Below are 13,366 nucleotides of genomic sequence, written 5' to 3' on the forward strand. Positions count from 1 at the left end.
CCCTCACATCGGCAGATGGGAATTTTACTGCCTCTGGGCCTCTACAGACACGGTCGTGCTGCAACAAAATCAACCACCTCCTACCCTCTCTTTTTTTGCTTGGTGGAGCTTGAAAGTCAGACACGGCTGTTGGTGCCAGTCTGATTGGCTGTGCAGCCCCATCCTGACCCTGTGCAGCGGATGGACAGGAACGTGGGCAGGAGTGTGGGCAGGAGCATGGGCAGGACCCCAGGAGCATGCGCCCCAAGCACGCGTGTCTCACTGGGAGGAGCAGGGAGAGCCCCACCAGATGAAGGCAGCGCTTGCCTGGGACCTGTCTCCAGAGCTGGTGTTTGAGTTCAGCTGTCAGAGCAGGACCTTGGAAGCATTGCAGGAGGGTTTATTTGGGGACAGCTCAACAGATGCTGGATGAAACACAGGGAGGAGCAACATCCCTGGACACGTAGAGACTTTTCTCCTCAGTGCTGGCTGAGCTCTGTCAAGCCACGTGGGTCAGAAACGGCCCACAGCACCTGGACTGGGGCATGGGCAGGGAGCTGCCCAGAGCAGCCCGAGCTCCTGGTTTGCTCGGCGACCTCATGGGGTGTCTCAGATCTGCTTTTGTACCCATGGACCCTGCCCTGGTAACGCATCTCCTGCATTCCCACTTATCGTTAGCTAGTGGCTTAAACTAGCGCAAGTCACCGTGAGGCTGGAACAAGAGCAGGAGTAGTTCTATATAACTAGAGGACACAAGCAGAAAGAGCTGCTAAGTACCTTGGGGGCATATGCATGGCTCTCCCCGAGTCTAGGGCAAGCCAGCACTGATAGGGGACCCAGCACAGGAGCAGCTCCTGGCCCCAGAAGGGTTGCACTGCAGCTTTGTCCCTGGGCGGTTTCCTGCATCCCCCTGAGAGCTGGGCGGGCTGCAAGCCCCAGCTGTACTGCAGCACACTGAGCTTGAGGCACAATGGAGATGGAGCAGGAGAAAAGCCGTGAGATGGGGCAAAAGCGGGCGTGCGGAGGCACCGTTGCCACCCGTCAGCGGCAGAAACACAGCAAAGGCAAACCAATGAGTAAAGAAGAGATGGGTACAATGTAAGGGGAGACAACAGGAAGGGAGGGAAAGTATTTCCATAGAGAATATGCAGGAGCACTACTGGATCCATCAGGAATCATTACAAACTTTATTTGTTTGTGCATTGTGTACCATTGATAAGGATCATCACAATTAGTGGACTCACTGCCTATAGTGGTGGGCAATACACACAAAGAAAAATCAATGAAGCCAAACAGATGAAAATGAAATCATTGTACATAAAGTTAATCATAAACCTGAACAACCTGTGCCTGTGTTTGATTCTTCCCCCAAAACAATGAGAAACAAAAAAAAGCGCCCCCAAAACCCATGAAAAGTGAAAAAAAGGCTTGAGGAGAAAAAAAGCTCCACAACTTCATATTTCTAGAGAAAATCTTACAACAGGCTAAGTAAAATTTCCACAGATTGTTCAAAATGAGTACAAATACCCGCAGTCAATCGGTTATGGTACAAGCGTCAGATGTGGTTTTCAGCTTGGTGGGAAGAGCTTACCAGTGGACGTGCAGGCTGGGCATTTGCCTGGCTGGGATGCCAAGAAGCCTGGCGAAGGGTGTAGGATAAGAAGACATCTCTCAACATCAGTGCACAATGTCATCCCTCTGCTGCGCCCAGGGGAGCTCTACATCCACACCTCCCCGGGCTTGGCTTACTACCCCAGCCCGCACTGCTGGAGTCGGGGGGTGATGCTGAGTTACACCTCCCTATCTCATTCTTCCCATCGATTTCAGATTTGGTCAGTGCAAAATGTGGCCTTTTTCCTTGGGGGATGCTTCCTGGTTATGCTCAGCGGTGTGGGAGATCTCGTTACGGGCCTTCAGCCCTTACGCTGAATTATTCTGCCTCCAAATGGCTGTGGGAACGGACCAGCTTTGGGGACTGATCCTGATGGCTTAACACTCAGAAACAGGGGGGGTCACTAGACCTTTGGGGACGCAGGAAATAGCAGGGGGCCAAGGGGTTTTGAGGCAGCCACCGGCTATAAAGGCAGCGGCAGGCACGGTGCTGGAAGCCAGCCATGCTCGTCCTCCTTGGGCTCCCTTGGACCTTGTGTAAAACCTCCTGTGGACGGTGGAGGCTTTCACACCAGCTTCAGCATGTCCTGGACTGGCCACTGTGGGGGGGACCTCGGCCACATGGGGGGATGGAGCCTGCAGTCTCTGGGGTGTGGGTTTTCGTCCCCTGAAAACCTACATCTGCATGGCTGTTATTGCTTCTTGTGGACCCACGCGCGGGGCAAGAAACGGGGACAGCTTTCCCTCCTTTTACCCCCACTAAGAGGAAACAAACAAACGAACAAAAACCTATGGCAAAACTAATCTAACTAAAATAAATAAAACCCAGTGAAAAAAACCACTTGTATCTGCAATGCTCAACCCACATGGCTGGAAGGACTATCGCTATAGGATGCTATATACAGATAGGGTTCATTTCATTCATGCAAATGTTACAAGTACCACGACAGCATGCCCGAGGAGGCGACGAGGCGGGAGGAAAGCCCTTGCCACTCCGCGCAGCCTCGGCTTAGGACACCGGACACGAGGTTGCAGCTGCGCATCCCCGAAGCACAGAGGGGGAAAGGTGAGGGGTATGTGGGGGGAAAATGCTAGTTGTACACACGCCAAAACAAAAAAACCCAACCAACCCCAAATCAGTGACGAAAACGGTTTGTGTTCTATCCTTAGAAAGCTCCCAATTTCCCCTTGTCTTCCGTCCGGTCTCTCGCTTCTCTCCAACAGGGCCAGAGGGGATGTTCCCGAGTGACGAAGGCAGGCGGATGGTGGTCAGAGATCAGGACCCTCGCTTCCCTCTCCTTCCCTCACCCACTGCTCTGTTTCTCACCAGCTACTCTGGCCTTCCCCATACCAACGTGCCCTGGTTGCCTTTGCGTCCATCCTCCCGGGGGGCCGGCAGGTGGGAGAGAGCAATGGGAAAGGGCTCGGTGACTATCAGCCGCTCTTGTTGGTAGAGTTGCAGAGGGCCCTGCCGCTGGGCTCCTGGCTGGGGCCGCTGCCCAGGGAGGGGTCCTGCTGGCTTTGGGGTCCTGCCTAGTTCAAAGGATGCTCCAGAGCCGCTTTCCGTCAGCAGGTGTGTGAACATGGCAAATCTCTTTTATTCTTTCTCTGTTCATTATACACGGCGTTATATCTATATCTATACCTATATATCACTCTATATAGATACATATAGATATATATATATATTTACTATCTCTGATTGTCCCTTTAGAAGCCCTTTATGTGGCAGTAGGCTTCCAGAGATGAGAAGAATATGTACAAGAGCCAGAGGAGAATAAAGAGTGAGGACGTGAGCAGCTTGGAAGTCCGCGGCCCGCCCAGCTCACCTCCAATCTCGGGTCTCCGCCGGTACAGCAGCACGCCCACACTGATAAAAGCAAAAATGGTGAAGAGGGTGACGGAGAAGGCCAGGGTGCCGGGCGAGACTTGGAAGGCTTGTCCGTGCGCCGCGTGGTAGATGGCTGCAATTGACCAGGCCACCCCGATGCCCAGGAAAACGTTCACAGCATTGCTCCCGGTGACGTTCCCGATGGAGGCATCTGCATACTGGTCCTGCGTTGCTGCTACTTTGCTCGCAAATGTATCTGCAAAGGGAAGGCGGAGAGAAACCCTCAGGAAACAGCCAGGTAAGGAGGGACAGCAGCAGGCAGCTTGGGGACAAATGTCAACGGCATCACTTGGGGAATGAAGATAGTGGGTAAGGGGACGGGGTACAGCCCCATCTATGGGCACTCCCAAGGAAGGGCACATCTGGCCAGAGCCAGAGTGACAATCAGGGTCCAGAAATGCCCAGGAGGGAAATCTCAATGTCCAGAAATATGGGGCTTCCCCCAATATGGCCCCAGATGCCCCACAGTGCTTCAAGCAAGAGACAACACTTGCCAGTACTACACTGTGTTGGCCCCTTCTCCCACATCCACTAATTTGTTGACTTGCAAAAGAACTGAAAAGGTTGGAAAAGCTTTGTGGGAGCCACAATGGTTTGTATCTATCCTTCAGGTCCCCTGAAGTTTTGTATTTGTGTTTCTGTGTTTGCTTTAATGATGTCTCTCCAAAACCTTTTGCCTCACTAAAGTCCAGTGTCTCGTGCAGACCCTGACGCTTTGGTAAACAAGTGGTCATCTTTCACCCCTCAGGGAGAAAAACCATGCAGGTGGGTGTACGCTTGCCCAGGTGATCCACCAGCTTTAATACCGGTGGCAAAAGAGCTGTGATAAAACTCGGCTGGACTTTTACAGGGCAGATCTTGTGTCAAGTAGGCCAGCACAACACTGCTCTGCACCATAGGGAAGTGCTGATTTTACATCCAAACCCACTCTGGATCTGCAGGGAGGGTGAGCAGGAGGGGGGATTAGCATCTGGGTTTTGTCCAGGTGAGCACTCTCAGCTAATGATGAGAAGATGAATCCGTAACACATCTGCACTCCCAGATCACCTTGGGTACAGGCAGCAGAGTGTGGGTCAGAAAAAGAACACAGTGAGGTCAGATTTAATGTTTTTTAATTCTACAGAGTTTCCTTTACACTCCTTCCCAGTGGGGCTCCAAGGTGAGTTGGCGAAGTGCAGCCTGGCACGAAGACCCAGCGTCATGTAACAGCAGGGGCTGGGCACCTATAAGCACAGCAAGAGGGGCCACTTGCAGCAAAGAAATCAAAAGGCTGCTTTATTTTTTATAAAAAGCTCCCATGGAAATGCATCTCACTGCTGAGGGAAGGAAAAGGCATTTCCCCTTGTTCTCAGCCTTGGTCAGGGTGCAGTAATGGGGTTGTGGGACAGTGCTGATGCCTCTGTGGCTCTCTAGCTGCCACTGTGGAAGGAGGGATGGGGCATATCTGGGGCACTCTGCCAGCGCCAGCCAGAGTGTGGAAACAACCACGTGCACTTCTGTAAGCTTGAGCAGAATTTTTAATGCAGGGAAGGTTCCTGTCAGTCCTGATTTCACTGCATATTCGTCTGATGCCTGCCCGCCTCCTGGAAAGCAGGTGTGGAGGAGCCCAACTAGCACCCAGCTAACACGACATGGTCTGGGAGCATCTGCTAGTTCAAACAAGAGTAGCCAAATGTATCCTAAAAAGAACTTCTTAAATGCCACCTTTTGTCAACAAAAGCAGGAGGGAAGATTTTCGCTGTCAGAGGTGTGAGACAGCCCTGCAAACCTCACACCTAAAAGCTCTAGTGCCAGAGGTCTAAAAAATGCTCCTTCTTCTGTTCCTTGCCCAAATCTGTTCTTCTGTCTGGTTCTGCTGCTTCTTTTTTGGGATCTGATAGCATTAGGACAATTTCAAGATCTTCGAGCACCCCAGTGCTGATCACTGGGAGTCTGGGGGTGGCAAGGGAAGGTGTGACTGACGCAACAGGTGGTTGGGTTGGGTTAGAGTCCCTTGTCCGGGAACCAAGCTCTGCCTGGCCAGCACAGCCCGTGGAAGAAGGTGAGTGAAAGGCACAGGCCCTCTCACACAAGCTCACACAGGACTTCCGAGATCAACTGTGTCACTGGGACCATCCTCTCCAGTGCACCAGTTCATCCCTAAGAGGGGCCCTTTGCTGAGCCAGCAGAAAAGGAGGCTGGGTTGTAGCAAGTCAATGTGCATTGGGAGGACAAAGTGGCATGCAGGTATGGGAACTCATGTTTTTTTCTCTCCCTGGTCAGTCCTCAGTCTCTGCTGTCTTCTGAGGCTGGGTGACCACTCGATCAGAGACACGTGTCCAAACACTTGTTGGGCTGGGGCCTTCTACGGGCTTCACAAGTCGCATTTCAAGCAGCTCCTCCAGCTCAGCAACCTCACCTTGATCCATCTGAACCAAAGCTGAACTTGGTCTCGCACAAAGATGTCCATGCTGGGCAGTGCGCCCTGAGTATGGACTAGCACCTAACTCACCTGGGAGGCAAGGTTAAAGGAGCAGATGCTCAGAAACAAAGTGCAGGACTGCCAACACAGGCAGCATTTTAATCAAAGACCAGCTTCCTACTCAGACTGGGCAGAGATGGACCTTTACAACAAACCCTGCTGTTGTCCTTACCTGGCACCGATGTCCCCAGTGCAACAAACACGACTGCGGTGACTGAGTCCTTCAAGCCAATGGTGCAGCCGAAGTGGGATGCCAGGTCGCCAATGAAAGCTGTCAGGAGGCCGATCATGAGGATGGAGACGACGAAGCAAGCCCAGCCATTCCAGTAGTCTGTTGGGGGCACGAAGGCAAAAAGGACTTTCCAGAAGACGGTCAGAAAGTGCATCACATAGTCGAAGCAGGAGGGCAGCTTCTCCTCCCCACATTCATCGTCATCGTCGTCTTCCCCTGGAGAAAACCACCAGCACCTGATTAGACTCACCCATCCCGGGGGAGGCTGGGCAAAGCTCCTGTGCATACTGCAGCCCCTCAAATGCTGTCTCTCAAGATTTGGGCCCTAGAAGGCCTTGACTTCCAAATATCTTATTTTCTGGGCAATCATCAGAGGGCTCAACAGTCTTTTCTGGCCCCTTCCCACGGCACAGAGAGACCCTCCAAAGGCATTGGTCTTGAAAACCAACCTGCACTTCAGAAAATGCAGAGCCTCACGCCAGCACCTCTGCCTGAGTTTAACAACCAGATGCTTTCTGGGACTCAGCCCCTGCTCAGGAGCCCTTTCCCCAGAAGACATGGGAAATGACTGGCCTCACGCTGGCTGGAGCTGATCGGACCCAAGCTGTTGCTGCTTGGACCCACCAAGAGCAACATGTGCCTCATGGAGACTCCTCTAAGGAAGCCCTTTTTGAGCTGCTTTTCACAAGTGCCTGTGATTGCTTCCAGCTCTCTGGAAAGATGGCTGGTTTTGGTGGCTGCTGAGCTGCTAGCTCTGGTGCTTCAGCTTTTCTGCAACCCAGGATCCAGCCATGAAGAATACCTGCCCTAAAACCTCCCTGGTCCATCACTGCTGACTGTCCTTCCCTGTTGCATTTCCCTGCCCCTTCATGTGCCTCCCTACAAGCTCTGGCTGCCCATTCTTTTTGGTCTGGTCTGACCCAGGTCAGTGGGCACCCCCTGCACAAGAAAACGCTTTCCCATTTGCACCTCTTCCAGGTAGCTGTCAAGCACCCCAGGTCATGAGCCAGCTATGGGGCATCATCTGTCACAGTAAAAATGCACTTTCCTTCTTCTCTTTATTTTATGTCCCTGATCTAGGTCAGTGCTTCACTTCTCACCAATCTGTTGTTAATGCCTTGCAGGGGTCATTTTCCCAGCGTGAGCTTGCCAGCAGTCCTGGCCCGATCTCTGCTCACCAGGAACATTGTGTGGGTTGGACCCTGGCTCTCCTGCTGCTGTGCTGAGCACTCGGCCCCGCACAGCGCACTGCTGCTCATGGCTGTGTCCCCTGCAGCACCTGCAAGACCTGGGTCTCCAGCACAGATGAGGAGTTGGGGACGTCAGTCCTCATGCCCATCCTGCCTGATGTCCCGGGGGCTCTCAGATCCTGAGTGCCAGCTGCTGCATGCCCCCAAAGGCTCTTGGGGAGTTATGTATCCACAGCCATGCCCCCTGGACATGCAGGCTGGCTCATGCCCAGAAGCTCTCCTGTGGGTGCCAGGGAAAGAGCTCAGCAGACGTCATACTGTCCTGGCCCCCTCCCCTGGTTCCTTGGCCCTTTCCCCCAGCACTGGCCCAGCACATCTTCATCTTGTTGGTCCCGGCAGGACCATGGGGATCCAAGCAGGTGTCTCCATTCCTCCCTTCCCTGCTCCAGGCGTCAGCACCTCACCTGTCTCTCCAAAGCCACTTGGCATCCAGCCTCCAGGGAGTCCCCATTGTGTGGGGCTGACCCCACCAGTGAGCCCACTGAGGCTGGTGACCTCTTGCCTGACTCCAGCAGCTCTGACGAGGCATCTCGTGAGCCCACCGGCCAGCCTGTCCTCTGGGCAGGCTGCATGGTAAACATGGAGCTCCCCCAGCCTGGCACAGTGCACAATGCCAGAGTTGTGGCACAGTCAAAAACTCCTCCTGCTCACACTGGAACCATGCCCAGGTATGAAGGGGAGGCGACGCCTTCCCAATGAAATCAGTGGGAACCTTCCTGCTGCCCTCAAGGAACAAGGATGGGTTTCTAAGTCACAGACGTCGAGGATTCCAAGGCCATTGTGAGTTGTGTTAAAGACATCCCTTGCACCTGGGTTGGTGATTTGTCATTGTCTTTGATGCATTTTTTTCCGTCTAAGGATGTGGACCACCAGATCTCCCTGCACGGCTGTTGGCAGAAGCTCCTTACCAATGGGAGGACGCAATGTGCAGTCCATCCCTGTCAGATGGCACGAGTGAGCCTGGCTCTCCTTCCTGGGAGGACACCTCAGGATGGCAGAAAAAAGGGGCCAAGTCCCAGAGTAGCCAAGAGCACCCAGTGAAACCTGAGCTTCTGCTCTGCTCCACCACAGTGGGCGAGGGGACAAGGTCCCACCTCGCCAGACACTGGGTTTAAGGGGATGATGGCTCTGTGCCTGGGAAAAACTGCTTCTCCTGGGAGCCCCAGTACTGATCAGGCTGGCATAAACTTTTGAATGAGACCGTGCTGTTTTTATCTGCCCCACTGCTGGCCAGGGTGAACATTCCTCCTTTCACATCTTGCCCCACAAATGCGGATGTTTCATTGAATAACAAAATGTATAAAGCCTCCCACAGGGAGAATAAAATGGTCTTGCTGTACGCTGTGTACCAATACCTGGGTATCAGTTAACCCCATGTTCAAATGGTGGCTCCGTGCCATGACAAACAGAGTTACTGGGGGAAGCTGCTGGTGAGTTGCTTGCTCTGTTGCTGCTCATAACAACAATTGCTTTCTGCCTCATTGCAAAGGTGGTGATGAAAAGCCAATTGGGGGATCAAGACATGGCATCCTTCCTGGGAAAGTGGAGGCCAAACGCTGTGCACTGAAGTTTCACCCTCTTGGCTATTCCCATTTGTGGTCCTGCAGAGAGTGCACACAGCTCACAGGAGCAAGAAAAGGAAAAGGCCCAGGGATCACCCAGATTGCGATCACCCTCAAGAGATTTGGTAACCTGTAAGGGGAATCAACCTGCCTTTGGTTTGGCCCAGCTCCGGTACATGTAAACCTTGCACTCTGCTGGCATTCTTGGGGCTCTCAGTAGAGATGCAGCTGCAGAGGAGAGGGTAGTGATGGAGCCAGTGAGAGCAAGGCAGGAGGGAACCTCTAATGCAGATAACTGTCTGTACACAGGAGATATGGCATCCCATATGAGGGCTGGGGTGAAGCTGAAGGGGATTCAGTGGGGCCACCAAGATGATTAGACCCTGGAGGATGTTGCCTATGGGGAGAGGTGGAAGGAGCTGGCTTGGTGAATCAGGAGGAGAGGAAGTTGGAGGGGACCAAGCAATAGCCTACCGTGACTTGGAGGGCATGTACAGAGAGGATGGAGCGAAACTCCGCTCTGCACTGACGAGTGATACAACAAGGGGCAACAGCCACAAACTGCAGCTTGGATGGTAACATCAGGAGAAAAGTCTCCTCCAGGAGGGTAGTGCAGCCCTGGGGGACATACCCCGGCTGACGGACATCATCTTTGGAGGTTTTCAATATTTGGCTAAATAAAGCCATGACCAACCAGGGAAAAGTCCTACTCAGCACCCTGTTGGGGTGCAACTTTGCACACACTGTTTGTCTGCAAAGCACCTTTGCACATCAAGACCAACACATAAGACAGAGGCAGTGGGAAACTTGATGTCTCCACAATAACTTGATGGAAAATTATGTGTTGCTTGGCTTTAAAGCTTCAAACTCACTATGGCAGAAACAGTAGCTAATCAGTGGCATGGTGGTATTATTTTGGCAGATATAAATACTCTATTCCTGTGCATTGTCACAAAGATAAGGAACAGTTTTTCAGCCTGGGAAACCTATGCTGGCCTGTTTTTTTTTGCTCATTGCACAAAGGCTGCTACTGGCAGGGCACACTGTCCTGTGCTCACACTAATTTTGCAGCAGGTATTTTAATCCTCTCCCAAGCTGCATGGCAGCAGGACTGTCATGGATCTAAATCTTTATGGAGACGATAAAACAGACTGAAAAATGAACGAGTGCCACTGTCATAACACTTATCCAGATCTGTCTATCATTTTGTTAAGCAGAAATAATGTCTCTCTTTCGAAGAGCTGGCCAGATCCTGTGAAGGTGACTTGAAACTCAGAGTGAGGTCAAATGGTGACCCGGGGGTGCATTCAGGAACAGGCTCACAAACCCCAGGATGTTTTTGCTGTGGAAGAAATTTCATGGGCTGTTGGGTGCACACCGAAGGCAGCTATGGTTGAGAGGCTTCAACTCAGCCCCGCGAACAGTACGGGATGGCATGGCACAGTGTGGCACAGTCTTGCCTGCACCTGCACTGCCCTTCCACAAACCTGACTTCCTGCTGCTCCATCACTCAGCCTCCCTGCCAACATTGCTGCTAGTTACTCATTGGGTGGGAAATGGGGTTTTAATATTTCTTTTCTCAGCTGGGATGTTACATTTTGAAGTGGGAATGTGTGACTTTCACCTGTTCTCCATGGTGGGCTGCAGGGAAAAACTCAAACCCAAACTCCCGTGTTTGAGGCATTTTAGCTGGCTCGGCACAAAGCTTGAGGAGCTAAATTCAGGCAAAAAAACTAGGTCCAGAGCTCAGAGACAAACTACTGTTCCCCAACTGCAAGGGACAGATCATGTCCACCAAAATATGCCACATATATTAAATGTTTGTTAATTATCCAGTTAGCACTGATGGTGGCTGTATATTCAAGACATGGTGGCAACGGGGCTTTCACATAACTGCAGTCTTTACATGTGTCACAGAGATGGGATCCAAGTACCAGTGATTATCTTTGCTTTAGTATGGCATGCAATTAAATAATTGATTCTGGCATAGATTAGTTTAGCTGTATTAGCTACAAAACCTGCAGCAAGAATTGTCTTGCATGATATGTTCAAGCTGTATCTGAAATAATGGGAGGCTATTGGCTGGAGGCTCTAAGAATAACTGTGCTACAAGAGGAGTGATCACAATTTGAGGAGAGAGCGGCTGCACAATGTCGTGTCCTTGTTTTCAGAGGTGGAGGGCAAATGGTACGGCCATCACTTTTAATTACTTTGTGCTGGGCAGAGGTTACCCTGAACAGCAGAGCTTGAGGTAGGAAGTGTGAGTGTTCCCCCATGCATTTCAATGCACAATTAGCCAGATGAGCTCAAATTGCCTTCCCCGGTGATTTAATCTAAGCTGGTTGATTTTGCCCTAATCCGTGCACATATGCAGCCCAGGCTGGGCTGTGAGGCTGTAACATCCAGGCAGTGTGTTATAGTGTCTCCAGCTGTTAAAACCACATCTGGAGGAGACCTTCTTTCTTTCATCTTCCACAGATGTGGTAATGCTAATATATCCTATACTGGGCATACTGGTAAACATGGCGCTGGCGCCTGTGAGAACAGTACAAGAGGGCATTTCTGAGGGAAAGGCAATTCTCCAAGAGAAGGAAGATATGATCAGATATGATCTGATATGACCACAGATATCACATGCTGCTGCAGCTATTGGGCTGCTGAACCATAACCTCCAGCCATAACTGGCTGGAGCAGCAGGAGTTCCTGAAAGCAGGGGATCAAGGGCAAATTTTTGCCCGCAGAGATGGGGATTCAGTGGCTGTCTTCAGGGCTTGGCACCCTCGCTACTGCATTGTCCTCACCGCAGCAGTACGGGGAACACCAGGGATGGGGAGCACTGCTGCTTCGCACCAGCATCATTTATGCTGCTCTGAATTTAAACACTGCATTTGCCTCCCAAATCTCTCTCACTGAAATGACTTTTTCCCTCTGCCATCTGGTAACAGCCAGGGTGTTTCTCTGCTGGATCCTACAGACACACTTAATGCAGGAGGTTTCCTACACATCAGACAAGGTGCTCTCATGAAAGGGTTTAATCAGCTGTCTTATTTATGCAGACGCTGTAAATACCTCTGCCACCTGTTTTGCCTCCTGCTGCTCCACTACGGTCTGCATTACTGATACAGCCAAGCCGAGACACAAGCGAGGTTGATCGTAATTCACCTGGAGCTGTAGTCCAAACTCACCCGCACTGACAGTAATAGCCTCAATAAACTGCTCCCTCCAGCTGTTTGTGCCAACCACCAGGGCCAGGTTCGTCTTCTTAATGAGCTTGTCCACTGTATTCTGTGGATGGAGACGCAGAGGAGAGAATTAGGGGCTGTCGGGCTGGAGATGCTGGGCTAAAACCCACCGGCACTAATGCTCACAGCCATTCACTTATGGAAAAAGCTTAGATTTTAAGCTCAGGTCAAGAGCCCCAGCAGCGAAAGCAAATGTAAGTACTTGCAATTCCCCTCACTGCCGCTCAAAAAGACCTTTTGAAACCTGCTCATGATAGGAGTTTGAACCATCTCAGCAGAGGTTTAACAGCAAATAGTGCTGAAGTGCCACAGCTCCTGTCGTTCCCAATGCCTTGGGAAGAATTTTTACTGGGCTGCTTCAAAGCACTAACTGGGACTTGATCAAGGCCCATTCACAGAGCTGGGCTCTACCTCTCTGTGCTGCTGAGGAGCTGGAGCTCAGCGCCGGCAGGGAAGGTGCTGTGGCAGCAGTGGGTAGGAGATGCTCCTGAGCAGGCAGCCTGAGGGCTGCCCGCACACTGTGATGCCTTAGACGCACACTGATGGTGGGCAGCAAAACCATGGGAGGGAGGCAGCCACTGCTGCGACACAGTAAAGGTGATCTGTTATTTTTTATACTACAGAAAAATGGAAAAGATAATGAAATGGCCAGTTTTCAGCTCTTGGTCTGGCACACGCATTCACAGCAGCTTAGCTTCACAACCATTACTTGCATTTAGGGTACCAGCCCTTTGTGCTGGGAGTCCCAGGCTCGGGGCTCACTCAAGACCGCCTGTAAGTAGGACCTGGGTGCAGCACATCACTGTGAGAATGAGCTTATATTTTAAAGCAACCTGCATTTTGGAGCCCAGTCAGCTCTTAGGCTCACCAGATTGATGTGCTTGTATAATAATAACCACAAACAGTCTGTGAGTGGGACAGAAAGTCTGGGATCATTCCCCAAGGACCATGGCTGTGGGCTAATGGACAGAGTGAGGATGCAGAGTGTATTTTAACCCACTGCCATCTCACTGGAGTGACCCTCACCCTTTCATCATGCCTTGGCTCAGCCATCTTTCAAGGTGTCCCTTGGTCCTGCTCTGAGACCTTGTGATGCCAGGAGCTGCCTCGCTTTGCTGCGATACCATCAACATGTGCT

At 51.6% G+C, this 13,366-nt stretch overlaps 1 protein-coding gene across 17 annotated transcripts in view; it reads right to left on the reverse strand.

The window, feature by feature from the left end:
• Window positions 1-1,143: 1,143 nt before the first annotated feature.
• The window catches only part of SLC8A1 (solute carrier family 8 member A1), a 121,989-nt gene continuing 109,766 nt past the window's right edge, over window positions 1,144-13,366 (reverse strand). For 16 of the 17 annotated variants that reach the window (XM_050894299.1, XM_050894289.1, XM_050894283.1 and 13 more), the window contains 3 exons: window positions 12,172-12,271; window positions 6,115-6,390; window positions 1,144-3,677 (listed from right to left, as the gene is read on the reverse strand). In XM_050894299.1, coding sequence (XP_050750256.1) covers window positions 3,301-3,677; window positions 6,115-6,390; window positions 12,172-12,271 — 753 coding nt within the window. In that variant the 3' untranslated portion in view covers window positions 1,144-3,300. Of the gene's footprint in view, window positions 3,678-6,114; window positions 6,391-11,764; window positions 11,770-12,167; window positions 12,272-13,366 lie in introns of all 17 variants that reach the window. The other variant, XM_050894298.1, reaches the window with a different exon arrangement.

Source organism: Gymnogyps californianus, chromosome 3 (genome assembly GCF_018139145.2).
Source record: "Gymnogyps californianus isolate 813 chromosome 3, ASM1813914v2, whole genome shotgun sequence".
In the NCBI taxonomy this organism is placed as follows: domain Eukaryota; kingdom Metazoa; phylum Chordata; class Aves; order Accipitriformes; family Cathartidae; genus Gymnogyps; species Gymnogyps californianus.